Source organism: Selaginella moellendorffii, unplaced genomic scaffold (assembly GCF_000143415.4).
Source record: "Selaginella moellendorffii unplaced genomic scaffold, v1.0 SELMOscaffold_56, whole genome shotgun sequence".
NCBI lineage: Eukaryota > Viridiplantae > Streptophyta > Lycopodiopsida > Selaginellales > Selaginellaceae > Selaginella > Selaginella moellendorffii.
This window is the reverse complement of record NW_003314317.1, coordinates 799,702-827,377: the sequence shown is the minus strand read 5'-3', so window position 1 is coordinate 827,377 and position 27,676 is coordinate 799,702. Positions and strand designations below refer to the sequence as shown.

The following is a 27,676-nucleotide window of genomic DNA, read 5'->3' as shown; positions in this document are numbered from 1 at the left end:
TGCAAAAATGGGGAAATAAACAAGATATATGCTCAAAGCTTGGAAAATAAGGGACTTCTTGTTATAAAATACTTTAGCCACTACAATATAAATAAAATGTTTACACTACTCAACCATCTTAATACATAATTCTATATTTAAGATGGGAAAATTTACTTTTGTTCATGAGCCTTTTCCTTCTATGTTTAAACCTTTATGAATAAAAATGTCTACACTCTCACGAGAATATATAAACTTTTTAGCAATAATGGTAAAGCAAAAGCTTTTAGTGGGATTCACAAGTGGGGACACATATTTAACTCAGAACATTCACTAAAGTAATTCAGCCTTGGAACATGGGAATACTCAACACTAGAATTGATTAAATACTTTATCAATGAAACAAAACAAAAATTTTAACTTCATGTATATACTTAATATCTAAATTAGTATAAAGATGACAAAAAATATTCAACTCAATACTAGACTAAGAATGAGAATAAAAATTATAAAAGTCACAAATAATTGATATGTTAGGAGAAGAAAACACTATAAATGAAGATGAAACACTAGGAACATAAGAAGGTGGGTTAGGTGAGAAATAAGAAAAAGGTTGGGAAAATGTAAATGGTAAAGAAAAACTATCAAATAATAGATTAAAGGATTAACATTTACTCCACAAAATCTTTATTTTATCTTTAAAACTATCTTCATAATAATTAAACTTTTCATCACAATCTAGAATCATTCAAGCTTGTAAAAATTGTTTTCCCATAAATTTAATCTTTGAACATTTTCCAAAAGCTAAACTACATCATTTATAGTTCTTCAATCAATATCATGATCATAATCCACATCAATGGGAGATGACAAACATCAAGAATAGTAAAGTTATTTAATCATGTCCCACAAAAGCTAAAGATGGTAATACATCAAGGATAAGTGCAACAGCAATATGATCATGCCCCATTATGCCAAAAGCTCAATCCAACAAAATAGTATTAATAGCCTTAAGTGATATATTCTTTAATCAATGATAGCATAATATAGCAGAAGAAGGCAATGCAATGAATATAAAAAAGAAGAACAAATCTAAGTATAGTGATAGCTAAAATTATAAATCTTGCATAAAGTTAATATAGATGTAAATTTAAAAGAGAATGAAGGAATAAAAATAAAAACACAATTCTGATCACTAAAGCAAAGTATTGCCAAAAAAATTTGCTCTTCAAAGAATAAATCACAATGCCCTCATCACCACTAATGTGAATGTTTAGGATATAAGAATAGATATATTTATTGGGGTTTATACTGTTGCTTATATAGAAGTATAGATAGATTAGATTTAGTTCCATATATAACAATATAAATTTATTTAAAGATTTTTTATATAACTATAAAATATAATATTAATTTTCTTGAATATTATATTTTATTCTTTGTAGCTATATATCTCTTTATTAAGTTGACACCTAGAATTATACACTTGAAATAAATAAATTTATGAGTTAAAGGTAAATGATATCTTCTTTGAAATAAATTTATAGAATTACTACATAGTTTTAGAAGCTTAAAATTAATTAAAAACAATAAAATCATAAATTATTATAAATACAGTGATGAACAAAGCAACAAACTAACATGTGATAAATAGTTTAATAATGTGCATTAATTTACAAATATTAATTATATATTTAAATTCTTAAATACTTTCTAAACTATTAGAATAAAGATGGCTTCAACAACACCCACTCAAAATAAACAAACACATATAATATTTCTTAGGATTGGGAAAGAAAAGTAAAAGGAGCAAATTGAAAAGAACAAACATATGAAAAAAAGATTCATTTGAATAAAAATAGAAATGGTGATAGCTAGAATTTGACCTTTTGATTTTATTTTATATTTTTAATTATACTTAAAAAGTATTTTGAATTTAAAAATACTATAAAATGTAGGAAAATCTTTCATTATTAAATCGTCAAGAAATCTTTTCATTACTAAATTATGATAAAGGTATTATAAACGTCATTGATTGGAATTATAAAATCAATTCTATAATTCATAATCTTTATATGCATTTATGCATTTAGTAATTGATATATTTTGACTCGAATCAGTGTCCTTTGGCAAAAGATCTGAGCGCTGCCTCTGCCTGGAATATTATTACCGACTTGAGGAATGCGGCCCAGCCCCGAGGTGCGCGTCCCCGAGGATCTCGCCAAGCGCCCTCGAGGAGCCCGATCAATTTGGGCCGATCCGTGGAGCCAGAGATACCAGATCGCCATATATTTGTACGATGAGATTCCCGCAATCGATCGGCGATCTGCCGGTGCAGTGGAGTAGGACATGGGCGCAGCTGGTTCGCGAAGGACACGTCCTATCACGCTCACGAAACAGGAATCGAACACAACTTGGTTGAAAAGCCTTTGGAATCGCTAGATCGAGTTCGCGGCGCCTCCAAATCCTTTGTAATCGTCCTGCGAGCTGCATTTTGAATTGTCATTGATCAGATTTCTTGACAGGCAACGCCTTCAGAAGCTCTGAGCCAGGGTTCTATTGCCGAATCGATCGATCGAGCTCACTGCTTCTCCTCTGCAAGCGTCCCGCGAGCTGCATTTTAGATTGTCATTGATCAGATTTCTTGGCTGCACTCAGTAAGCTTTGGCTTTTCATTTGCATCGTGCAACAAGTTGTTGTGTATTTTTCCAGGAAAATGAGGACCAGAGCAAAAAAGGCTCGCCTTTCCGGCCTCAATCTGGCTCGGTCTCCGGGATTCTGAGGAATATACAAAAATGTGGTACTATATACGGGAACAAAACATGTTGTATTCCGGTCTATCCTCTTTCCTCGCAGGCGAAGGTAGCCAGACTATATTCGAAGCCTTCTCAAAGCTGCTCATTTCCAGAAGAGATCATTCCCACGGAAGATTTAGTATAGCATGCGCAAGCTCATGATCGCTCCAATTCAGTAACCCGAACAAGATCTTGGCGTTATAATACATGGGGCCACCGTCGAAGAAAGGCTCAGTACCACGAGCTGCTGGACAGCAAACGTGTCCACGCCGTTACATTGTGTTAGAGGCCCTGTAGCTAGCTGCGGCTGCTGCTCCTGGAGCATCGCCAACGTCTCTCACCACCCTAAAAACACATTTTACTCCGCGATTCCAAAGGCGCCGCTGGCGGCCACGACTCAATGATTCGTGAGGTGAGGTCCCGCATTGTTCTGGATCGATCGAGGCATCGCAAGGAACGGCTTCTTTTCTTGATTGCGCGGCAAAGTGATTCGGCCGGGTCTTTGATAATGATCCAGTATCCCCCGTCTCACTCCACCGACGAGATCGGCCTGTCCAAGCACCAGGACGGGAACATCCTCCGCGTTGTTGCACAAAGCGAGGTAGAAGGCCTCCAAATCCTCAAGGATGATAAGTGGATCATCATCCGGCCTTGACCAAACTGCCTTGTTGTCAACGTTGGTGATATAGTCCTGGTAAAATCTGTTTTCATGGTTCTGATATACTCGTCCCATTCGTTCCTATGCCTGTTCTTTCAGCACAAGCTCGAAATTCTTCTTCGATCGATTGGTGTTCTTGATGCTCTTGAATGTTCTCTTTGTGACGGATATAAGTTCTTACTTCTTGCTTTAGATGCCTATTCGTTCAGCAAGTTCGAAAGTTCCTGGTGTTCTTCGATTGTTCTTTGTTCGACTTTCTGGATTAGAGTTTCACAGGTGTGGAGCAACGGTCGCTAGAAGACTGTCTTACATTACGTGATGGAACTCGCTGCTCTTTTTCTTTTTCGTGCGTTCCCAGAGTCACCACTCAAGTATGCCCACTCCCGCAGCTCACTGTAAGTGTCAACAAGCACCAAGAGTTTCGATACGGCGAATACATTATGGTCAGATTCGAGAACAAGAAGGTTGGAGGTCCCAACTCAGAGGAAATCACCATCAAATACTACGCAATATAAAAGACAAGAACAAAAAAAAGTAAGAAAGCGTTTTCCTATTGCTTACTAAGTTTACGAAAAGTTGACGGAAGCTGGGCAATGTTCTAAATCTAACATGACATAAGAAAAAGTTGACGGCTATGCTTGAGCTTGGAACTATTCAACTTTTGACTAGAGCATAACATAGATTGAGTTTTACTGAACTTTAGCAGTGGTGAGATCTTTCTATCAAAGATTGTCCCACCACTTTGATCGGAGGCACTAAATAAGAACACTGCAATGGAGATGGACTCATCTGGAGAGCGCTACAAGATCTGTTTAATTTTCTATGCATATGGATTGTGGATCAAGGTCTTTGATCAAATAACAATCTATATGCATAAGTTGAGGTGATTTAAATGTACAACATAAAGTTAACAGAGGGAAAGCCCTAGGGCTCCATCGCAGCTCCATCGTTTGCAACCCGGCCATTGCGAGCATATCCCTCGCTCATCATCGCGTTCCAGGAGTGAGATCGTGGCGAAATTGGAGCCCAGGAAAGAGCCGCTCCGCCATGTCCAAATGCCCATTCGCGGCGCTTGCGACGATCATTGCGTTTGCGGCAGCGCCGCGTCTCTGTGAGGCATTCGAGAGAAGACATTTACCGCCTCTTTTCGCGGCTTACTCTCGCCAAATCATCCTCTCCGCGCCGTACGCGTCGCCATGGCGGAAATACGGTTGGTCAGCTGATTGAACAACCACTGGGCTTGCGCCACGCGTCCGGCTAGAGTATATGCTAAGAGCATCGCTGTAGTGGTCCGACTCTCCATTCACGGACACAAGCAAAGAAACCAAGAGAGATTAATTTCTAAAGCACAAGAACACACTATAAAACACTTCATGTGTTCACACTTAACGCCTATCGCTTTTCTCCTCCTCCGCACGCCCACGTCAGCACTCGGGCATTGTTACTAGCGTCACTAGGCCGTTGTTACTAGCGTCACCTTACATAGGCTTCCACGCCGAGATTCCACTGGGGCATCCGCGCGTGTGTTCTTGAAGGATTCCAGGCGGCCGTGGTGAGCGAATGAGGAGATCATCACCGCCCAGCAAACAAGATCCCGGCACGGCAATGCATCGAAGAGCTCCTTGGCGCGGATCAATCGGCCGGACAGTGGTTGCTACGATGACACAGGTCCATGGCGCGGCTCCTTGCTGCGGCATTCTCTCGATAATCCCCTCCGCTCGATCAATCCTGCCACCGCCCGCTAGCGCCGCCTCGATCGCGTTCCAGGCGGTGGGATTTTGCTGCGGCATCGCGTCGAAAATCAGCTCCGGCATTGCGGTCTTTGCGACAAGATCCATCATCGCCGTCCAGGAGACAGTACTGCGCTCCGGCATCCAGTGCAAGACGGCGCTGGCGCGGGCATAGGCCTGGAAGAGCGAGTTCCACGACACGGGCATCCTCAAGAAAAAATCAGCGGCCGTTTCCATCCGGCCAGCGCTAGCGAATGCCGTGATCATCGTCGTCCAGGAGACGATATTCGCCCTGGCATCGATAGAAACGCTTGCTCCGCGTGATCGACGCAGCCGCTTAAGCAGCTCCATGGATTCAAAGAGGGATTTGGACCACTGAACCTTTGGGCATATGACGTTAGGAGAATATTCAATTTGTGCTGCACCTTTGTTCCAGGATTTTCATTGAATGGGAAAACTTTGAGGATTTTCTTCTCCGCGTGCTCCGCAAAAATCAAACAATGAATTCTTCTCTACCAAAAACCACAGATTTAAATGATAGACTGAAACGAGGAACTGCTCGATTTCGGACCTGCCCAAGAGAAAAACGACGAGAAGCATGTAAGACGCAAAGAAATGCTAAAATCTTGTTAGTTCGATAGTCTCCAGAAAAGAACCCTCTCTTCCTCATCGATCATATCTCAAAACCAGCTCTATACCTGGACGAAATCCACACTGTCTTTAAGATCGTAGCCTGCCAGTGCGAAGATCACCTGTATTAAACTTTAGAAAGCTGGAAATAAATTTCCAGACCTTGCAAGCGTGCGAGCCTTGGCAGGCACTCATCCTCGGTTAAGTAGTTGACTTGACAAGAAGCGCGACGCAGTATTGGATCGAGGTGAAAAAGGGAAGGAGCTTCCTATCCAGCAAACACCGTGTCAAGATGAAAATTATAGTTCTCAGGTTCCGACTTCTGCAAGAAACTGATGAATCAAAATTAAGTTGAAGCAAGCATATAGATAGAATTAGTACTTTACAGTTTGGAAACATATACCATTGTCCTCTAGCCCGAAAAAAGAGAAAACTTTGTGAGATTACTTCACCTTCCAAAGAACTTCCTCTACGAGCACTACGAGGACAAACTCAACGCCGTTGAGTTTGTCCTCCTAGAACTGGTAGAGGAAATCCTTTGGAAGGCCCAGGCTCTGGGAGATGAGATTCAGCAAGAAGATTGTGGTTGTCTGGGTCTCTTTGAGCTTGTCAAAACTTTTGTCAAGCTCACAGAGACCCAGACAACCATAAAAGGCCTATGAAGAGGGAAAAAAAAAGACACCAGTCATTCTCAATCTAGACAGAAGCTCCAGCCGGCAGAGAGAGCTTCTTCTTCTCCTCCAGCCGAAGATGGAAAAACTCGTTGGAAACTTTTAAGGAATCGGCAATGAGCTTGCAATCCAGGCCTTGGTCACTGGCTCTGGATCTGGAAGAATCCCCACTCCTCGTGGTCCTTTGCAATCTCTCCTATCCTCTGTCGGAGCTCCAAGACCTCAGGAGCCTCGGCCTGAAAAATGGAGCGAGATCGATCCAGCATCGCAAACCATTTCTTCCAGTTCCAGGCAAAGACATGAGAGAGAGAGGGAGAGAGAGAGAGAGAAAAGCTTGCGAAAAAACTACACGAAGCAAAGCTATGGTGGTCGTGAGCTATAAATCGACTCGATCGAGAGAGAGAGAGAGGAGAAAAGAAAGTATGCACACTTTAATCCATAATCCGTATGCATAAAAAATTAAACAGATCCTGTAGCGCTTTCCAGATAAGTCCATCTCCATTGTAGTGTTCTTATTTAGTGCCTCAAAATAAAGTGGTGGGAGAATCATTGATCCTCCAGTGAGAGGAACTCTTCTCACCACTAACAATAGAGATTCTATAGAAAATGCTTTCTTACTTTTATTTTATTTTATTCTTTTTATATTGTGTAGAATTTGATGGTGATTTCCTCTGATTTCATATTGCTATTAGTAATTTATACAAAATTACAAAAATTCTGTCCATTTGTTACTAAACAAAGTATTATAATGATTTTTTTAATAAATTATTTGTGTTTTTTAAATTTAATTGTAAATTTTAATTACTTGCTATAAACTTAGAAAATTGGCTTTAGTTTATGTTGTAATTTGTGATAACTTGTATATTTATACAAAATTTAGTTGAAAAATAGAGTTAATCTTTACAAATATATATATATATATATATATATATATATATATATATATAATTGCAGTTTAACAATATATACTTTAAAACTAGATAATTTCATATATGTTACTAGTTAGAGTTGCAATTTATAACTTTTATGTAATGACTAAAATGTTGGTTATTAATTATAGTTACAAACTTTTAAGTCATAAATTTGAGTAATATTTATATCAACTGCATAATGTGGATCAAAGTTACTAAATGTATTTCTTCCAATGAACAATCTATATGCATACTTTCTTTATCTCTTTCTCTCTTGATCAAGTCAATTTAGAGCTCGCGACCACCATACCTTTGCTTCGTGTAGTTCTTTCACAAGCTTTTCCTCTCTCTATCTCTAATCTCTTTGCCTGGAACTGGAAGAAATGGTTTGTGATGCTGGAAGTCCACTGATCGATCTTGCTAGGCTCCCGAGGTCTTGGAGCTCCAACGAAAGAGGATATGCGAGGAGTGGGGATTCTTCCAGGTCCAGAACCAGTGACCAAGGGATTGCAAGCTCATTGCAGATTCCTTGAAAGTTTCCAGTGAGTTCCCAAGAAGAAGCTTGCCTGCTGGAGCTTCTGTCTGGATTGAGAATGACTGGCGTCTTTTATTTCCCTCTCTTCGTAGGCCTATTGTGAAGCTCAAAGAGACCCAGACAACTGTGATCTTCTTGCCCCAGAGCCATAAAGTTAATTCTCCAACTCTAATTAAATGTCATTAAAGTAACCACGCTAGGTCTTCCAAAGGATTTCCTCTATGAGCACTATAAAATCAACGGCATTTAGTTTGTCCTCGTAGTGCTCCTAGAGGAATTTCTTTGAAAGGTGAGGTAATCTCAAAGTTTTCTTTTTTTCGTGCTAGAGGACGATGGCGTATTTTTTCCGAACTGTAAACTAGTAATTCTCTCTATTAGTTTTGATTCATCAGTTTCTTGCAGAAGTCGGAACCTGAGAACTATAGTTTCATCTTCCGTTTTTTCTCCTCGATTTAATACTGCATCCTGCTTCTTGTCAACTACTTAACCGAGGATGAGTGCTCGCACACTCGCTTGCAAGGTCTGAGAAATTATTTCCAGCTTTCTAGAGTTTTAACACTGATGATCTTCGCACTGGAAGGCTACGATCTTAAAGACTGTGGATTTCGTCCAGGTATAGAGCTGGTTTTGAGATATGATCGATGAGGAAAAAAGGGATCTTTTGTGGAGACTATCGAACTTTCGCCAACAGGGTTTTTGCATTTCTCTGCGTCTTACATGCTTCTCGTCGTTTTTCTTTTCTTCTCTCCTGGGCAGGTCCGAAATCGAGCAGCATTCCTCGTTTCAATCTATTCGGAAAAATCAAACTCATTTAAATCTGTGGTTTTTGGTAGAGAAGAATTCATTGTTTGATTTTTGCGGAGCTATCACACGGAGAAGGAAATCCTCAACGCTTTTTCACTCAATGAAAATCCAATGCTGGGACATAGGCGCAGCACAAAGGCATTGAATATTCTCCTAACGTCATATGCCCAAAGCGGGAATCTCCAGTGGTCCAAATCCCTCTTTGATTCCATGGAGCTCCGTAACGAGGTATCCTGGAACTCTATGATCACAGCATACGCGAAGCTAGGTTTCTTAGACACCGCCAGAGAGTTTCTGGACAAGATGCCCCAGAGAGACTCGGTGTCTTGGAACTCCCTCCTTGCGGCATTTGCCTGGAAAGGGCAAATGGAGAATGCAATGTGGCTGTTTGATCAGATCCCCGACCCGAGCGTCGCGTCTTGGAACGCTCTGATCCTCGCCTTCTCGCATGGCAGCTGCGTCGATCACGCGGAGCAAGCGTTTCTATCGATGCCAGGGCGAAATATCGTCTCCTGGACGACGATGATCACGGCATTCGCCAGCGCTGGCCGGATGGAAACGGCCGCTGATATGTTCTTGAGGATGCCCGCGCAGGATCTCGTGTCCTGGAACTCGATCTTCCAGGCCTATGCCGTCACCGGGGATTTCGACCGCGCCAGCGCCATCTTCCACTCGATGCCGGAGCGCAGCACTGTTTCCTGGACGGCGATGATGGATCTTGTCGCAAAGAGCGCGTTGCCGGAGCTGGCCATGGAGATTTTCGACGCGATGCCGCAGCGAAATCCCGCCGCCTGGAACGCGATCGTCGCGGCGCTGGCGGGCGGTGGCAGGATCGATCGAGCGGAGGGGATTATCGAGCGAATGCCGCAGCAGGGAGCCGCGCCCTGGACCTGTGTCATCGTCGCAACTGCGCTGTCCAGCCGATTGATCCGCGCCAAGGAGCTCTTCGATGCATTGCCGTGCCGGGATCTTGTTTGCTGGGCGGCGATGATCCCCTCATTCGCTCACCACGGCCGCGTGGAATCCGCCAGGAACACACACGCGCGGATGCCCCAGTGGAATATCGTGGCGTGGAAGGCGATGCTCTCGGTATATGCTCTAGCCGGACGCGTGGCGCAAGCCCAGTGGGTGTTCAATCAGATGCCCGTACGGGACGCGGTGGCCGAGACCACGCTGGTCCAAGCATATCTCCGCCATGGCGACGCGTACGGCGCGGAGAGGATATTCGAGGGGATCAAGGAGCGTGCGCCGACAGTGTGTTGGAATATGATGCTAGCGGCATTAGCCGAGAGGGGAGATATGCACAAAGCCAAAGATTTGTTTGATGAGATGAGAGATAGAAACATTGTGTCGTGGAACACCATGATCGCAGGATTTGGCGAGAGTAAGTCGTGGGAAGAGGCGGTGAATTTCTTCTCTCGAATGCCTCACAGAGACGCGGCTGCCGCAAACGCAATGATCGTCGCAAGTGCCGCGAATGGGCATTTTGACACGGCGGAGCGGCTCTTTTCCGGGCTCCAGTTTCGCCACGATCTCACCTCCTGGAACGCGATGATCGAGGGATATGCGCGCAATGGCCGGGTGGATCTTTGCGTGAGCGCTTTGCGAGCGATGGAGCTCGAGGGATGGAGCCCTAGCGGCGCAAGCTACCTGAGTGCGTTGGCGGCATTTGCCCACGCCGGGCTTGTGGAGGAGGCGGCGCAGTGTGTGGCGTCGATGCAAGGGGATGGGGGCATTCAGGCCAGCCGCGAGCACTTCAATCGATACGTGGACGTGCTTGCGAGGGCAGGGCGTGTCGAGGAGGCCATGGAGCTTGCTGCAACAATGCCTTTCGTGGCCGATGAAGTATCACTAAGTGCGCTCTTTTTGAATATTTAAATTTGAAATAATTATTAAACGTTCGAATCAATATCAAACTCGATAAAGACTCCAAAAGGTGGATTTTTTAAAATTTTCATTGACTTTATTTGACTTTTTTGACTTTTAATTGACTAGGATCCGGCATATAGTTTATGAGCTTATAAATCTCGCAAAACAGTCTGAGTACTCTCATGGCTGAGGGTATACCTTGTTAACGAACTCAATATCCTTGGCCATGCCGGCACGATCACCATCCACAAAACCATGCGACATAGTAATGAGTATATACTCACTCCCTCGATCGCTTTTCAGCCACAGGGGCTCTCCCCCAAAGTGCACCCCGAGAGCATGAACCCTGCGCAAGCACGACTTCACCATGCTACTCTTGTGCTCCCACAGCTCGGGACCATTGTAGAAACGCTGCTCCCATGGTTTCATTCTCACGGCGCGGCCGTGGTCCGTGATGACCACAAAGCACACCATCGCCCCCCTGATGAATCCATACTGGAGCAGCTCGGGGATCACTTCGCCTTGCAACTCGCGCAGCCTCATATACACGTCCACCTCGCGCAAGAACTTCCGGAGGTACGAGTCCGTGTCCTTGAACCGGCTGTTTGAGAGATCCCGGAACTTGACAAGCACGAACTCGCCCTTATACACCCCCATAGCTGTGATCCTTCCCCGAGTGTGCGAAAAGAACGAAGGCTGCTCCATTCGCCCCACGATCTCATCCAGCCATGCAAGCCCCTCGACGAGCTTGTCCATGTTTGCGACACTCAGCTCCTTCCCCAGCACCCGGAGCCTTGCAAGGATCGGCGCGCGATCAAACGGGCGAGGCCCCGTGCTGCTCGCAAAGAAGAAGTTGCAGTACGTTGGAACTCGGAGCTCTGGGAGAGTTGGAGTTTCTCCAAGAGAAAAGCTCTGGCTCAGCGAAGCCACAAAAGCACAGGCCTTGAGCGCGTCGCCACTGTCGGAGAGAACTGGAGGCGAGACCCACACGCATCTCTCCAACCCCGGCAGCCTCTTGCAAGCAAAGGTCTGGGTGTAGCACGAGACAAGGCCGAAGTAGCAATCGGTGAGCAGCATATAGGAGTATAGCCGCGCAACTTGAATCTCCAGTGTCGCAGCATCGATCTCCATGGCCATGACGCCAACCAGCCGCATCCTACGCCCAGAATCACAAGAACGATCTCGGTTCATGAAGTCGGGGTAGCATCCCAGAGCCGCGCAGCAGACGCCTTCGATCTGTCCAGACATATGGAGCATGGAGCTCAGGACGTCGCGGAAGTTTGATGCGGGACAAGGTGGCGGAGCCAGGCGTTGCTCGTCGTCCGGCTGCTCGTCCAGCCAGCGATCCATGTCGTGCTTGAAGGAACCCCAGCAGCGCATCTCGAAGTCGAGCGGGCAGAGCTCGGGGAGTGGCGGCGGAGAGACGGCGGGGTATGTGTCGATGACTTGCTGGGGGAGCTGTGGCAGCGGCTTGGGGTACTGGAGAAAAGCTTTCCAGGCGAGTGGGAGCTCCTCGTCCCACTCGAGGAACAAATCCATGGCGATACGCCATGCCTCCTCGAGCTTCTCGCCGTCCTCGCCTCTGCTATGAGTGGGCTCGGGGACCATTGGCTGCTCACGAAGACCGTGAAGAAAAGAGCTGCTACCGGCTGCCCTAACGGGAACACCACATTTTTATGACATATCAGAGCGTTCAACTCTATCGCCTAGTTGATATTGTTTGAGTCCGATGAGGAAGCCTTTAACACTTGGATGTCTCTTTTCAAAGGTTTCTCCTTGCAGATCTTTTGTCGAACTTTTCTAGTTTTGTGCATTTCTCTGCGTCCTTTTTTTTTTTTCTTGTTTTTTTTTTTCCGACGCTTCATGACATATTGACCATCTCGGTCAGCAATTTGCTTGACCAATGCGGCTGACCCTAGCTCGTTTTTGCTTGGCTAAATACTTCCCAGCAAACTACAACTGGGCACGATAGAATAATAAGGAAAATCCAATTTAGAGACTCAAGAAGTTTCTTCAATTTTTGAAGGCATTCACAAAAACGTGGAGATTTACTTCTCCGCGTGATAGCTCCACAAAAATGAATTCTTCTCTAGTGAAGATCACAGATTTAAATCACGAAGTAGAACTTGATTTCTCCGAATAGATTGAGACGAGGAATGCTGCTCGATTTCGGACCTGCGCAGGAAAAAAAAAAAAAAACGAAGAACGACGAAGAGAAAAATGTAGAGAAATGCCCAAGAAGCAGAACCTTGTTGGCGAAAGTTCGATAGTCTCCACAAAAGATCCGCAAGGAAAAGCCTCTCAAAAGAGACATCCAAGTGCTAAAGGCTTCCTCGTCGGACTTAAATGATGGATCATATCTCAGCCACATATCAACCAACTCCATATGGTAATAGAGCTGGACGAAATCCACACTGTCTTTTAGATCGTAGCCTTCCAGTGCGAAGATCACCTGTTTTGGCTGCCTTTCAAGCTGGAGAACGCGAAAGCTGTATGGTCAGTTTTCTTGTATTCTCTTGTATAATTTGCAGGATGAATACCTCATTGTTTGTCATTGACAAGAGCTCGAAGGATATTTCCCTTCGAAGCTGCTGTATCCGTTTGCGAGCACCCCGTAGCTTTCTGGTTACGTGGAGGACGTTCACGAGCTCTTTGCTAACTCTGGATCGTGCAAACTCGCAAGTGTTAGAACTTTAGAGAGATGGATATAATTTTTTCCAGACCTTGCAAGCGAGTGTGCGAGCCTCGGTAGGCAAAACGTCCACTCATCCTCGGTTAAGTAGTTGACAAGAAGAGCGATGCAGTCTTGGATCGAGGAGAAAAAAGGAAGGAGCTTCCTATCCAGCAAACACCGTGCCAAGATGAAAATATAATTCTCAGGTTCCGACTTCTGCAAGAAACTGATGAATAAAAACGCGTCAGTAAGACGAGAGCTGGATCAAGGACAAGAGATTTCACCTTGATCGAGACAAAACCGCCAAGAACTCTAGAACATATGAAAAATTTGTAGGTGGTCCAATTGCTCCCGCGGGATCTGTACATCGCTTTCTTTAACTTATTATCAAAGGGGCAGGATCAGACCTGAAGCCTGAGGAGTAGCGTCTTGATAGCCATAACAACGAAGAACCCGAACAAAATCTGGGTGCCAGTCTAGTTCACCGCCCTGGAAAAAGAAATAATAGCTTCAAAGAGAAAAACACAAGACAACAGATATTTACGTGCTTACGAAAGTATTCGCAAAGCAGTGAGCAGGCTGCTTGCTGGATGCGCGTATTCGAAGAGTACGTCACTGTTCAAGGCGTCAGTGAGAGAAACTGGCCAAAACAAAAGCTTACTTTTGTCAAAGATGTATGGCAGAAGAGCTGGGCTCGATTTTCCGTGAAGAAAGAGCGGCAACATCCACTGTCCGGTAAGGAGATCCAGCAAAAACTCTTCCCCTGGACGCAAGAATATCGATAGAATGACTAGCTTACACTTGGAAAAAATATACCGTCGTCCTCGCTAGCTTGGTCCCTACGCGAAGTCCTTGAGGCCAGTGATAGCCATTGGATAGACTCCAGCTCGAGACGACTCACTGGAAGATCCTGCTTAGAGAAAAAGTTAGCACAGAAGAACAAAGAAAGAGAGAACTTTGTGAGATTACCTGAGCTCCAAAAACTTGCTCTCCCCACTTTGGAGCATCTCTCATGCTGGATTCATCTCCCAGCTGCGCAGGAAGAATTTCTTGTGAGAGCCACGAAATTTTTCTTTCCCTCCCATACCTCGTCGGAGCATTTCTTGATGAGCGCCGCGAGCTTCTTCTGGCTCTCGGTCGCGGCATCGTCGTCATCATCCGAGCTCTCGCTACTCTCATCTCGCCGCTTCTTCTTTTGCTCCTTCTGCCGCTTCTCCTTATCGTTGTCCACAACGAGGTCATCCAGCCGAATCACTTTGCCGCGCCTGGCAATCCAAAAAGAAATCGCGATGCGCCGATCGATCCAGAGAAATGTGGGACCTCACCTCGCGAAGCATCGCGTCGTGGCGGCCGCCGGCGCCTTTGGGATCGCGGGCAGCTCGCGCATCCACTCCGCATCATCGGCCCGGAGGAAGGACATTTAGCAGTAAATTGTGTTTTTAGGGTTCTTGGATCCCCTAGGGTTTGGTGGGAGGAGCAACGATGACGGTCGCCAGCACGGCGAGCGGCCTGTTGGCGATGCTGCAGGAGCAGCAGCCGCAGCTCAAGAAATACGCGCTGCACAATCTCAACTCTCTCGCGGATTCCTTCTGGCACGAGATTTCGGCAAGCATTTCCACTATGTAAGCGTTTGTAGCTCACGTTTAGATCTCTCACAAATCCTGTGCCCTGGCAGCGAGAGCTTCTACGAGGATGAGTATTTTGAGCAGAGAGAGCTCGCTGCGCTTGTGGCTTCCAAGGTGAGCGAATTTTTCTACAAGCTGCGGAATTTTCTAACACCGGTTTCTAGGTGTTCTATTATTTGGGCGAGCACAACGACTCGCTAACTTACGCTCTAGGTGCGAACTCTCTCTTCGATGTTCTGGAAGACTCCGACTATGTCAGAACACTCGTGGGTATGGCAATTTTATTTCTCGTCCTTCTGCGAATGGAGTTTGATCCTTTTGTTCTTAGCCAAATGCCTGGATCACTATATCGCTCTTCGGAAAACACGAGAAGGGGAAGGGGCAACCGCCATTGATCCTCGCCTTGTTGCAATCGTGGAAAGGATGCTTGACAAGTGAGCTGGCATTGCTGCGAGTCTTTGATCATTTTTTTTACCGTGTGTCGTCTTAGGTGCATGCAGGATAGAAAGTATCAGCAAGCAATAGGCATGGCGTTGGACTCGCAAAGGCTTGACAAACTCCAGGAGGCCATCCGGAAGAGTGAGAATGTGCCAGGAATGCTTGCGTACTGCTTTCGGCTGGCTCGGACTCATGTTGACAAGCGAGAGTTTCGGCAAGAGGTGAACGAGCCGTGTTGTCATACTCAGCTCTAACCTTTTCTATCTTTTCTTCCTTTTCTTTGACTAGGTTCTCCGTTTAATTGTAAACCAGCATCAGGGGCTCCATTCTCCGGACTATCTCACAGTCTGCCAGTGCCTAATGTTTCTAAATGATCCTCAAACTGTCGCTAATATTCTTGACAAGCTTATCAAAGGAGACAAGGTAATAATGCTTCCGTTAACGTTGATACTGAAGTTGTTACTCGTATTGGCAGATCGAAGCACTTTTGGCTTATCAGATCGCCTTCGATTTGTTTGAAAACGAGAATCAGCTGTTCCTACTAAACGTGAGGGACCGTTTGCCTGAGGCTCGGGCTGGAAGTAGTTCAGGCGGGGGTGAAAATACGGAAACTACAGAACAAAACGGAATGATGGACGTTTCAACAAGTGCAGAAGCAGCCACTAACGTCGAGGATTCCCAGGATAATATCTATGTCGACAGGATGGGGAAATTGAAGGGCATTCTTTCTGGAGAAACACCTATCCATCTCACTTTACAGTTTTTATACAGCCGTAACAAGTAAGACCATTGTTATCTTTCTCGATTCTTATGCCTGCTATGTTTTCAGGTCCGACCTCCTTATTCTGAAGACTATCAAGCATTCAGTTGAAACGAGAAACAGTGTTTGTCACAGCGCTACAATATACTCCAATGCTTTGATGCATGCGGGGACAACAGTGGATACGTTTTTGCGCGATAATCTGGTGAGCGTTCTTTTTTTGTTGTTAATGCTGCGGCTGATTGAAGAGCATATTGTTAGGATTGGCTGAGTCGGGCCACCAATTGGGCAAAGTTTAGTGCAACGGCTGGGCTGGGTGTTATTCACAGAGGTCATTTGCAGCAGGGCCGCTCTTTAATGGCCCCATATCTACCTCAAGATGGTGGGACTGGTGGGGGAAGTCCATACTCGGAAGGTGGAGCTCTTTACGCTTTAGGACTAATACATGCTAACCACGGTGAAGGAATCAAGTCGTTCTTACTAGAAAGCTTGAGAAAAACAAACAATGAGGTAAGCGTCATTCTCAGTAAGACGTTTGTAAATAATGTTTTGGTACTTGTGATGCAGGTGATCCAACATGGTGCTTGTCTTGGACTAGGACTAGCCGCACTGGGCACTGCCGACGATGAAATCTATGAAGACATAAAACATGTACTGTATACAGACAGCGCCATCGCTGGCGAGGCGGCAGGGATTGCTATGGGTCTGCTTATGGTTGGAAGCGCCAGCGATAAAGCCGGAGAAATGCTCACGTATGCTCACGATACACAACACGAGAAGATTATAAGGGGGCTGGCTCTTGGAATAGCGCTGGTTGTCTATGGTCGTGAAGAAGAAGCAGATACTTTGATCGAGCAGATGACAAGGGATCAGGATCCTATTCTTCGCTATGGTGGCATGTACGCCCTGGCTCTGGCTTATAGAGGCACGTCTAACAACAGTGCTATCCGCCGTCTGCTGCATTTTGCCGTTTCGGACGTGAGTGACGATGTCCGAAGAGCAGCAGTTTTGGCTCTTGGATTCGTGCTATGTTCTGATCCTACTCAGGTAAGATTCACTATTTCTCTTGCATATGACGACGTCTAACTTTTTCTTTTTTTTCTTAGACTCCAAAAATTGTCTCCCTTTTGTCGGAGTCGTACAACGCTCACGTTCGTTACGGCGCGGCTATGGCTGTCGGAATCTCCTGTGCTGGAACTGCGTCCAGTGAGGCGATCTCGCTTCTGGAACCTTTGACGTCAGACGCTGTGGACTTTGTTCGCCAGGGAGCACTTATGGCTATGGCGATGGTTCTGATGCAGGCTACCGAAGCCCGAGAGCCTCACGTTGCTGTTTTCAGGTTTGTCAGCTATTTGCAGTATAACGCTTAGAAGTGATGTTCCTCTCGCAGGCGTCAACTCGACAAAATTGTTAGTGACAAACACGAGGACACGATGAGCAAGATGGGAGCCATACTGGCGTATGGTATACTAGATGCCGGAGGCAGGAATGTGACCATATCTCTGCAGTCGCGAACTGGTCACGACCGGGTGATGGCAGTCGTGGGGATGGCCGTTTTCACCCAGTTTTGGTACTGGTACCCGCTGACGTACTTCGTCAGCCTCTCTTTCGCACCAACAGCATTCATCGGACTCAACCACGAGCTGAGGATGCCGAAGTTTGACATCATCTCTGATGCGAAGCCCGCGTTGTTTGCATATCCTGCGCCGACAGCGCCTCCATCCGTCAACGTGAACATCAAGCTCCCCACGGCGGTTCTATCCACGTCCGGCCGCTCCAAGTCGAAAGCAAAGAAAGACACAGACGCGAAGACGAAGGCAGAGAAGCAGCCTGATACGAGCTCGCAGATGGACGTCGGCAGTAGCACAGGTGCCACGGCAGCCACGTCCGAAGCAGCTTCTACTGCTGAACCTCCGGAGGAATCGTCCTCAGGGAAAGAAGCAGCGAAAGATGGCAGCGAGGCTATGGAGGTAACTCCATCTCTCCTCTCTCTCTCTCTTTCCGTTCTTGTTCTTGTGCTGAAACTTTGGAATCCCGTTCCAGGTGGACAGTGCTGTCGAGAAGAAGGCTGTAAATCCCGAGGCCACCTCCGAGGTTTTGAGCAATCCAGCGCGAGTGATCCCACTCCAGGAGAAGTATGTCCGGTTCCCGGAGGGCTGCCGCTACGCTCCAGTGAAGAGAACTCCGGCGGGATTCGTGATGCTGCGAGACTTGGAGCCGTCGGAGCCAGTGGAGCTCGTCTCCACCGATTCGCCAGCGTCGCCAGCTCCAGCAGGAGGAGCAAATGGAGCTCCCGCCGCCGCTCCAATCCCAATGGGAGGCGTCGATTTGGAGCCAGCTCCTCCCGAGCCTTTTGTTTACGTGCCTTGAATCGTTCATCGTTCTATGGGTACTTGTTTTGTTTGAAACTCTTCGTTTTAGCCCAGAACTTTGGAACTGGCAAGAAAAATAACGGCTGGGAACTCGCCACGACTGTAACGGAAAGATTGCACCTCAATCTCGTCCGTCCATGTCGCTCTGGATCGTGGCCGTTGGTACCGCTTGGCATCGGACGGCGCAGATGCGAAGCATTTTGTAGCTTAAACTAGGCGAGATAAATGAAATGTTTTTCTCTTTCTCACAGTGGGAGCTCTTCTCTCGGATCAAATTTTTTTTCTCTTTGGTTTCCATCCAGGGTTCTTGAGTAAGGATGCTTCGTGACGCCGGCGCTACGATCGCCGCTTCTCCTGGATCTCTTGCCCTAATCTCTGCGGCATTTTCTTGGCGCGTCCTCCGGATGTCGAGGTGAGCAAGCCGCGCTCCTTCTCGGGATTCCCAGCTCTCCGGGGGCGTTTTCTTGGAGAGATTTCTTCCCCACTTTCTCCAGTTCTTGCAAGAAATTTTAGGGTTCTAGCTCTGACGCGCGTTTTGGGCAGGATGTGAGAGCGCTAGCGTTGCGCGGGATGGACGCTGTGAATGTCTTGTCGCTGAGCCAGCAGCAGATGGATTCCGTGAGGGATGGGAGCGAGCATCACCTCCAGGGCGTGCATCACTTCGCCATGGCACCGGAGAGCCATCACCACCATCAGCAGCAGCAACAGCAGCATCACCACCACCACATTCCTGGTCAGTACGTCGTGAGGGATGGCCAGCATTTTGTGCTCCGGGAGGATCTCCAGGGAGTGGCAGCGCAGTATGGCGTGCGAGAGGGCGAATTGCAAGGAAGCCAGCAGGCTCTGGTGGCTCTAGCAGGAGGGATGGGTGTGGTAGCTCCCGGCTCCCACGATGATCATCACCAGGCCGTGAACAAACTAGAGCTCCGATGGACCGAGCAGGGGTTCTGCGATGCTAGAGGCGATGGCAGCGGTGGAGGGCAGCACCAGATCGTGAAAGAGGTCCGGTGGGAGCAGCCACTCTACAGTGGCCGGGCTGAGAGCGTCTCGGTGATGGAAGGAGCTCACCACGTCTTAGATGGCTCGCACCACGTAGTCATGCAAGCGGAGGGTGGGAGGTGGGAGGATCCTTCTCTTTGCGATGCCAACGACGATGACGAGCTGAGAAACGATAGCGACCAGCCCGACTCGAAGCGGACGAGGGAAGTCCGATGGACGGAGCAGGCTCTGTGCGACGCGGTGGCGGCTGTGAAAAGTGGATCCTTGACAGCCTACAAAGCGAGCAAGGACTTTGGGATTCCTCGGTCGACTTTGCGGAACTGGTTGAACGGGAGGAACAGGTCTAGGAAGCGCGGGCCGAAAGTAGACGAGGCTCTCTCGTTTTGTCGCCAGGAGATGCAGGGCGATCAGCATCCCGGAACGCTGATGATGGGGAACGAGGTGACGATAAACTCCGGTGAGGAGGGGCATGGGAGTGACAGTAAGGAGGATAGTTTGCTGCGGAAGAGGAGGCGAGTGTGGACGAAGCATACGCTGTTTGAGGCACTCAACGCTGTGAGGAACGGGGGGATGCCTGTGAGCAAGGCAGCACAGGTTTACGGCATTCCAAACTCGACGCTTGACTACTGGATGAAGGAGCAGGAGAAGAAGTCATCGTCGTCAGGGGCCGAGGTTACTGTATACGGGCAGCCATTCCATGGTAGCAGGGAGGATGCCTATGCAATGGCTGTGGCGGAGATGAATGACGATGAGGATGATGAGGAAGACGACGAAGATGACGACGAGGACGACGGTGGTGACGATCAGATTCCTGATGGTGGCGAGAAGAAGGAGCGTTTGAAGAAAAAGGCCAGAGAAGGGAAGAAGAAAGTTGGCTGCTGGACGGAGAAGGCGCTGATGGAGGCTATGGAAGCGATTAAAAACAACACCTTGACGATCTGCAAAGCAAGCCGGGCTTATGGCATACCACGGACAACGCTCAGGAATTGGATAACAGGTCGGACAAGGTCCCGGAAACGCGGCCCGCACACATCTCTCGCTTTCGAGCAGGGAGACTCTAGTTTGGGAGAAGAAGGTGGTAGGATGACTGGGGAAGACTTCCCATACAATGACGCTAGCGAGGAGCTTACGCCTGGAAGAGACGACGCCTGCGTGGAGCAGCAGCTCGAGTCCGCGGATATCTCCATGTCCGGAGGCAAGAAGCGGGGAAAAGGTGGCAAATGGACAGAGCAGGCGCTGCTAGATGCCGTGGAAGCCGTGAAGAGTGGCTCCTGCACTATCGGCAGCGCGGGGCAGCAGTTTGGGATCCCGCGCTCGACAATCAAGTACACGCTCAACGGTGCACAGAAGAGAAGCCCGAGTGGTGGTGGTGGTGGTGGTGGTGGTGGTGAAGGCAAGCAGGAGGAAGACGAGGGCCAGTTTGAGTCCGGGGAGATGAAAGAGTCGGACGAGAAGTCGAGGAAGAGCAACGGGTGGACGGAGCAGGCGCTCCACAACGCTCTCGCGGCGATCAAGAACGGGATCTCCATCCGGAAGGCCGGGCAGTGCTACGGGATCCCCAGGACGACGCTGAGGAACTGGCTCAACGGGAGGACGCACTCGAGGAAGAGAGGCCCGCACGGAGGAATGACGAGGGGCGAGCAGGAGTCGGCGATCGTGGAGTGGTTCTTCAGCATCCAGCAGGTATCGCAGTCGCTCATGACGCTCAACTCGCTGCGGCGGAGGGTGGCGCCGCTGTCGGTGAACAAAGGCTCGCCGTTCAAGGACGGGATCCCCGTGAAGAAGTGGTGGGTGTGGTTCAACCGGCGGCACCCGGACGTGGCGGCGCGGGTAGGCGAGGGGCTGCAGGAGGCGCAGAACCGGAGCCTCATCGACGAGATGTCGGTGGTGCATATGGTGACCGGGGAGCACTTGCAGATCCTCCGGCGGAAGGTGGAGGGCGAGATGGACAAGATGGAGCTGTCGCTGGTGCAGCGGGCGGAGGAGTTTGAGAGCAGCAGCCAGGAGGAGGCGGAGGAGGAGGAGGAAGAAGGCGAGCAGTCGGCCATGGCGGGAGGAGGAGGAGGAGGAGCTCTGGAGCAGCAGCAGCAGCAGCATCACCAGCACCATCCGAGCGGTGGAAGTGGCGGCGGAGGGAGCGGTATCATTGCCGCTCCCACCGCCAACAATCCAGGGGCAAGCTGCTGCGATCGCTCCGACGCTAACATCGCTCATCACCATCACTCGCAGCACCAGCACCACCATTCTCACCACCATCACCATACTCTGGTTTAGCTGCGCTGTGCTTACTCTTGCAACAAGAAACACACGTATAGTTTGACTGATTATGGCAAAATGTGAGCCGAAACCTAATGTACGGAATATACGCCTTTGTGTACGGATAAAACATTCTGAACGGATAACCTTTTATGGAAGAATATTCTTCTTCCTCTTCGAAGTTGGACGTCGAGATTGGGGAGCTGCGGCGCTGCTTTGACATCAAATTGACTATTGGCCGTGTAGCGTCGGCACCGAACGATGGGCAGCCATTGCTGGAACAAGCGTGCTCACCTCAGAAGAGAGGCTCGATCTGGGTCTACATGAGATGCGCGCGAGGCTGCCTTTTTGACTGCCTGTGTGGAGAAGGCGACGATTTCTACATGGCCAAGAGACCCGGTGCGGATTCTTTCTTGCACGCCATGGCCGAGCTGTACGAGCTGGTTTGTGGACTGCATCGGCGCAGCCGTATGCCGAGGCTGCGCTGCAGGTTTTGGATCCAATCTTCTCGCACAGACTCTACCGGCAACACCTTGTTGCAGGACTTGTCGAGTAGCAACATCATCGTGGACGATATTCGCGCGACAAGTATCTGCTCAACGTGATCTTGAGGTGCCCATTTATGTTCCAGACGACAACGAGGCTTATACAGTGTAAGGGTATTGTTGTTTACGAAGCAAATTCCGCTCTCTTGAATAGAAAGTTAGTTTAACCGGCTCATCAGCTATGCATTGTACTTCACTTACAGGAACGCCTAACTTCCTTCTCTGAGCCTCCAAACTATGCTCAAACGAGAGATATGCATGATGTTTTTCGGGTTCGTGTTACTGTCGTTGTTGTAAAGAATCTTGGTAGGCACATCACATTTCCTAATTTGCGTACGGACGTATTCCGTATGGAGAGGGGTTGCGTACGGACAACATATTCTATACGGACATACCTGAGCTTGAGAGTGACTTTTTATAATGGAGGGATATATATATACAGCTTGGGCTGTGTTTGCCTTTGCAGCATGGCAAAGGTGGCGAAGAGCGCCCGGGTGGCGGAGCCAGTGAAGGTGCCGGCGAAGACGATGAAGAAGCCTCCGGTGAAAGCTCCCGCCAAGAAGACTCCCTCGACGAAATCCGAAGCTCCTCCAGCGGCGCAGCCCCAAACTGAAGCTCCAGCGACTCCGGCAGAAGCTCCTGGATCCGGTAAGCGAAAGAAGGCGGCGGCGAGCAACACGTACAAGCGCTACATCCTCAAGGTTTTGCGGTCGACAACGCACGAGGATCTCAAGATATCGGCCACGGCCATGGATATCATGAACACGTTCATGAACGACATGTTTGAGAGGCTGGCGAGAGAGGCGGCGGAGCTGGTCCGGCGCAACAAGGCGGCCACGCTCTCCTCCAAGGACATCCAGACCGCCTGCAAGCTCGCCTTGCCCGGGCAGCTGTCCCAGCAAGCCGTCGTGGAGGGCCAAAGGGCCGTGGCCAGATTTCTCAGAGCTTCCTCCTAAGACCCTCGTCTAGCAGTTCTTTTCCCCCGTCCTGCCATTTTCTTCACTGTAACACTCCGCAAGTTTCCTCAAATTGGAAGCATGGCGCCTGAAAAACAATGAAAAGAAAAACATGTAAGAGGAGATCATAAACTACTATGTCGTTACCTTTATCAATGAAGTCTGTGAGACGATACGGAAAACTTGAGAGTTCTTCCTCCTCCAGCCCGATAGACTTCGTTTGTAAGAGGTAACGAAGAAAACTGCTTCTAACTGTTGGTCTTTGTCCTGTCTCCCAATAATGCGGCCTTGCGGGAGTCCGCCGTCCGTCCACCGGAACTTCCAACATAAGTTCGTGCGACCACCCAACCTGTTTAGATCGATCTTCCATCTTCCAGAACCATGCTTGCTGCCGCTGCTGTGCTCGTGTTTTGGATCTCACTCACACTCCCCCTGTGCCAAGCAGGCGACGACATCTCCTTCACCCTCACTCCCTCCTTCCAGAACAGCAACCTGTTAGCTTTCAAAGGCAGCGCAAAAGGCAAAGAGACGAGCATCTTCCTCACCTCGGGGCAGCCAGGGAGCGTCGGACGAGTCTACCACAAGCTCCCGGTCCGCTTCCGCCATGCCGACGCCCCTGTCAAGCTCGTCACCTTCAACACCTCGTTTCAGTTCAAGATCACGCAGCCGTCGTGCCAGCAGGGAGAAGGATTCGCCTTCGTCGTCGTCCCCAAGCCTCGGGCTCCTCCACCCGGAAGCGTCCTCGGCCTCATGACCCCCGGCCGGAGCCTCAACCACACGTTTGCGGTGGAGTTTGACACGCACCAGAACATGGTGTACGAGGACCCGCCCTGGCAGCACGTCGGTGTGGATCTCGGCAGCCTCATCTCGGCTCAAACGACTGGAAGCAACATGCAGGAGCTCCTGGCCAGTAATCTCACGCTCACCGCGTGGATCGAGTACTGGGGCCTCTACGACACACTAGAGGTGAGAGTTAGCAACGGAAACAGGAGACCCGCAAAGCCAGACCTGGAATTGCCGAGAGTGAGGCTCCCGGCGATTCTCCAGAGGGAAAGCTTCTACGTTGGCTTCTCCGCATCCACTGGCCAGTGTCACCAGTATTACCAGATCTATAAATGGAGCTTCACCACCCGGTACGTGAGCCATCCCCCGAAGAAGAGCGCACCACCGGGAGCCTGCAAGGCGTGGTACTGCAGTAGAACGAACTTCATAGTCGCGGTTTTGGTGTCCTCGGCCGGGCTGGGAGTCGCGATGCTGCTGCTGGGAGCTGCGCTGCTACAATTCCAGGCTTTCCTCCGGGTCTACATCAAGACACGGAGTATCCAGAGACGGAACAAAGCCGGCTGCTCCTTCACGCTCTTCAGTTTCGAAGAGTTGGCGCTAGCGACGAAGAACTTCAGCGACAAAGAGCTGCTCGGCCGCGGAGGGATGGGAAGCGTCTACAAGGGAGTGCTGTCCAGCGACGGCTCGGTTGTGGCGGTGAAGCTGCTGGCCAACGATTCCAAGGAGAGCCACCACCAGTTTATATCGGAGCTGTCCATCATCTCCCGCCTCCAGCACAAGAACTTGGTCTCTCTCCGAGGCTGGTGTCACGAGAAGAGCAAACTCATCCTCGTCTACGAGTTCATGCCCAACGGGAGCCTCGACACCATCCTGTTCGACCACCGGCGCGTTCTCCAGTGGGATCAGCGGTACAACATCGCCCGAGGCATCGCCGAAGCGCTCGCCTTCTTGCACGGAGGATGGGAGCACAAGATCGTCCACCGGGACGTGAAAGCCGCAAACGTTTTGCTGGATGCTGATTTCGTTCCCCGGCTCGGCGACTTCGGCCTAGCTCGATTCATGGACGCCACCACCGAGGACATGACCAAAGTCGGAACCTTGGGATACATCGCTCCCGAGTTGGCGTACACCGGAAGAGCAACCGTAAAGTCGGACGTCTACGGCTTTGGAGTGGTCCTCTTGGAGATCGCAACCGGCCTCCACGCGCTGGACAAGAGCTTCGAAGCCGATGGAATAACTCTGCTCGACTGGGTGTGGAAGGCCAACACCGGAGGAATGCTGCTCGAGGCCGCGGACGTGAAGTTGATCAAGTGCTTCGATGCGTCGCAAATGGAGCGCGTCTTGACCCTCGGACTCTTGTGCTGCCATCCCGATGCGGATAGCAGGCCGACGATGCGAGAATGTTGCCAGTTTCTGAGTGGAGACGTGCCGGCCCCCGTGCCGCCAACTTCCCGGCCTGTAACGCTCAGCTATTACGCGGAGCACCCGGCAATACAGGCCTTGAACGAGCCCTGAAAGTTATAACCCCCGATGTTAACTTGCGATGAAGAGAGCGATCTCCCGACCTATCTAGCTCTTGGCAATAAGCGTGGCCAAGACTTTCTTCAGCATTTTTTTTTACCTGTACGATTAAGTTTCCAATGCACGATTGGATGGTTCTTGGTGGCTCTGATCAAGTGTATCAATTTTCTCTTGCTGTAGTCTGAAAGAAAAAAGCTTAGTTTTGAAGTAGACACAATCTCCAAAAAATATCACCTGCATATTGAGTATGTCGTCACCTCCGGCAATCCTGGCCTTGAACAGCGAGCCCCGCAACTGGCTGGCCATAGATCAACCGTGAACTGCGACGGGAGTGAAGCTGGTTTGCATTGGACTGACTTTCACAGGCGCGAGCTTGGGTTGCACAGGAGTAGCACCTCGATCCGGTAGTGACGCTAGTATGTCCGGTGATGCAGCAAGAATCGCGTCTCGTTGTTTCCTGACGTATCTCACGTGATTTCTCAGCCGGATGTGCGATTGTTCGATCACGTCCACCTGCAATTTCAGGGCTTACAATGCTATCGCCTAAACAAAAAGAGAAAAAACGAAAAGAAATAAAAAGAAGAGAGCAGAAGCCTCACCTTGCTGAGCCAAGTCTTGAGCTCTCTCCTCAGCTCCGCTACTTTGATACGATATCGCATGTAATCTAGAACGTGGGGCTGGGGAGGGCCGTCTTGTTCTTGTATTAGCCGAAGAATGTCCTCGTTGAGGCTTCTCTGGGATCAGAAAACTAAAAGATGAGAATCCTGAACCGTAAAGAAAAAGAATGACTGACTTGTATTTTCTTCTCCACGTTGATCTCCACCTGCGAAGACGAGATCTGTGGTGTTCTGTCCACAATGCTTTGCCTTATGCGCCTCCCTTCCTCGACTTTCTCCTCGAGATCTTTGCGAGCTTTCATCAAGAGCTGCATCAAACACAAGTACTATAACTAAAAACTAAGTGAAAGCCAGTGTGCCAGTGTTCTTACCGCGCCAGCATTTTTTATCAAAGCTTTATATCTCCACACTTCACTTGTCCGAAGACGAATACGCGATCGCAGCTGAATCCTCTGGATCTTGAGCTGATCAAAGTCGATCACGTGTAAAATGTCCTTGAGATCCCTCTTGGTGGAGAATTGGTGCTCCGCGTCCATGACCTCCATGTGAAGTATATCAATCTTCTCTTGGAGCTTTTCCCGGATGTTCCTTTTCTTCCTCAGCTTCTCTCCTTGAAACCTGAAAGAGAAACTTTTATGTCACCCAGGAAGAAACTAGCGAGAACTTGGGGAGCGAGAGGCTAGTACCTCAGGAAATCCTCAGTGTAGAGCTTTCGACGAGGATTGATCTCCGCCAAGATCATCAAATCTCTTTGAATGGTGTTCTTCTCACTGGCAAGATCCTTGATCCCATAGTCAGTCTCTTCGAAAACCGCTCGCAGATCGTCCAGCACTCGATTGTTCTCGGCCCTCAGCCGGTTCATCTGCTCGTTGTGACACCCAATCTCGTCGTCCACAACTTCCAGCTTCTCCTCTAGACTCATGGGAGCTCGAACGCGAGGCTTGCGAGAATCTCTTAGTGGCGAGAAGAACTTGACGGAGGGCCTCTGGACCTCCTGGAAAACCCGAAACGATCTCTTCGTGCTCCTCCTCCTCTTTGTAGCATCGGCTGCAGTCGCCGCCGCAAGGGCGGCAGCGGCATCCGCCTTTTCCTTCTCCTCGGCCTCTCTTTCCTGCTCTTCGGCTTCCAGATTTTCCAGATGGATTTGCATACTGCCCTTGCGCGTCACGATCCGCTGCAAGAGATCGATCCGTGAGCCAGATATTTCAATCCAACCCCAGACCCCCGAGACACCGCAAGATCGATCGAAATATCGGGAGGCCCAAATCCCCGAGAAAGAAGGATCAAACATACCGATAGATGCTCCGACAGCAGCGCATTCTCCAGCTTGATCGCCTCCTGCTCCTTCTGGAGCTTCTTGAGCTCCTCCATCTTGTCCATGATCTCGTACTCGTCCATTTTCACCATCGCCGCGGCCGATCAAAGCAACCCTGCCTGCCGCCGCGCGATTCTTCCCACTCCGAGCTAGCGCCTACCCAGCGCCTAGATCGGCAGCTCCAAGAAATGCGAAGAAAAGCGGCCAAATTTTTCTCCAACAGACACAACAAA

At 49.0% G+C, this 27,676-nt stretch overlaps 8 protein-coding genes across 8 annotated transcripts; 5 read left to right on the top strand and 3 right to left on the bottom strand.

The window, feature by feature from the left end:
* The first annotated feature begins 8,251 nt into the window (after positions 1–8,251).
* LOC9654138 (pentatricopeptide repeat-containing protein At4g02750) lies at positions 8,252–10,591 on the top strand. Its single transcript, XM_002983086.2, has 2 exons — positions 8,252–8,429; positions 8,490–10,591. The coding sequence occupies exon 2, from the start codon at positions 8,825–8,827 to the stop codon at positions 10,589–10,591; it is 1,767 nt and encodes a 588-aa protein (XP_002983132.2). The 5' UTR covers positions 8,252–8,429; positions 8,490–8,824.
* Positions 10,592–12,573: 1,982 nt separating this feature from the next.
* Positions 12,574–14,695, bottom strand: LOC9654318. The gene is made up of 12 exons (XM_024688177.1): positions 14,582–14,695; positions 14,344–14,521; positions 14,226–14,288; positions 14,073–14,166; positions 13,918–14,019; positions 13,801–13,871; positions 13,664–13,745; positions 13,541–13,616; positions 13,306–13,482; positions 13,123–13,243; positions 12,831–13,055; positions 12,574–12,757 (listed from the first exon to the last, which is right to left on the bottom strand). Exons 1-12 carry the CDS (start codon positions 14,674–14,676, stop codon positions 12,695–12,697), a joined length of 1,347 nt encoding a protein of 448 aa, XP_024543945.1. The 5' UTR covers positions 14,677–14,695; the 3' UTR covers positions 12,574–12,694.
* A 43-nt stretch (positions 14,696–14,738) lies between these two features.
* Positions 14,739–18,552, top strand: LOC9654317 (26S proteasome non-ATPase regulatory subunit 1 homolog B). Its single transcript, XM_024688175.1, has 13 exons — positions 14,739–14,878; positions 14,932–14,995; positions 15,046–15,151; positions 15,210–15,315; positions 15,372–15,540; positions 15,608–15,742; positions 15,795–16,099; positions 16,149–16,284; positions 16,341–16,589; positions 16,647–17,126; positions 17,186–17,418; positions 17,470–18,049; positions 18,123–18,552. Exons 1-13 carry the CDS (start codon positions 14,739–14,741, stop codon positions 18,447–18,449), a joined length of 3,030 nt encoding a protein of 1,009 aa, XP_024543943.1. The 3' UTR covers positions 18,450–18,552.
* Positions 18,553–18,703: 151 nt separating this feature from the next.
* On the top strand, positions 18,704–21,777 carry LOC112351036. Its single transcript, XM_024688176.1, has 2 exons — positions 18,704–18,863; positions 18,995–21,777. Exon 2 carries the CDS (start codon positions 19,022–19,024, stop codon positions 21,722–21,724), a length of 2,703 nt encoding a protein of 900 aa, XP_024543944.1. The 5' UTR covers positions 18,704–18,863; positions 18,995–19,021; the 3' UTR covers positions 21,725–21,777.
* Positions 21,778–22,649: 872 nt separating this feature from the next.
* Positions 22,650–24,366, bottom strand: LOC112351037. The gene is made up of 4 exons (XM_024688179.1): positions 24,216–24,366; positions 23,753–24,167; positions 23,355–23,680; positions 22,650–23,295 (listed from the first exon to the last, which is right to left on the bottom strand). The coding sequence occupies exons 1-3, from the start codon at positions 24,351–24,353 to the stop codon at positions 23,625–23,627; spliced, it is 609 nt and encodes a 202-aa protein (XP_024543947.1). The 5' UTR covers positions 24,354–24,366; the 3' UTR covers positions 22,650–23,295; positions 23,355–23,624.
* On the top strand, positions 22,719–23,207 carry LOC9654316 (histone H2B.2). The gene has a single exon (XM_002983084.2). It carries the CDS (start codon positions 22,719–22,721, stop codon positions 23,205–23,207), a length of 489 nt encoding a protein of 162 aa, XP_002983130.2.
* A 92-nt stretch (positions 24,367–24,458) lies between the features above and the next one.
* LOC9654136 (L-type lectin-domain containing receptor kinase VIII.1) lies at positions 24,459–25,505 on the top strand. Its single transcript, XM_002983083.2, has one exon. It carries the CDS (start codon positions 24,459–24,461, stop codon positions 25,503–25,505), a length of 1,047 nt encoding a protein of 348 aa, XP_002983129.2.
* Positions 25,503–27,647, bottom strand: LOC9654135 (coiled-coil domain-containing protein 113). Its single transcript, XM_024688178.1, has 7 exons — positions 27,422–27,647; positions 26,815–27,302; positions 26,500–26,746; positions 26,305–26,454; positions 26,111–26,245; positions 25,746–26,024; positions 25,503–25,692 (listed from the first exon to the last, which is right to left on the bottom strand). The coding sequence occupies exons 1-6, from the start codon at positions 27,533–27,535 to the stop codon at positions 25,821–25,823; spliced, it is 1,338 nt and encodes a 445-aa protein (XP_024543946.1). The 5' UTR covers positions 27,536–27,647; the 3' UTR covers positions 25,503–25,692; positions 25,746–25,820.
* Positions 27,648–27,676: the final 29 nt, after the last annotated feature.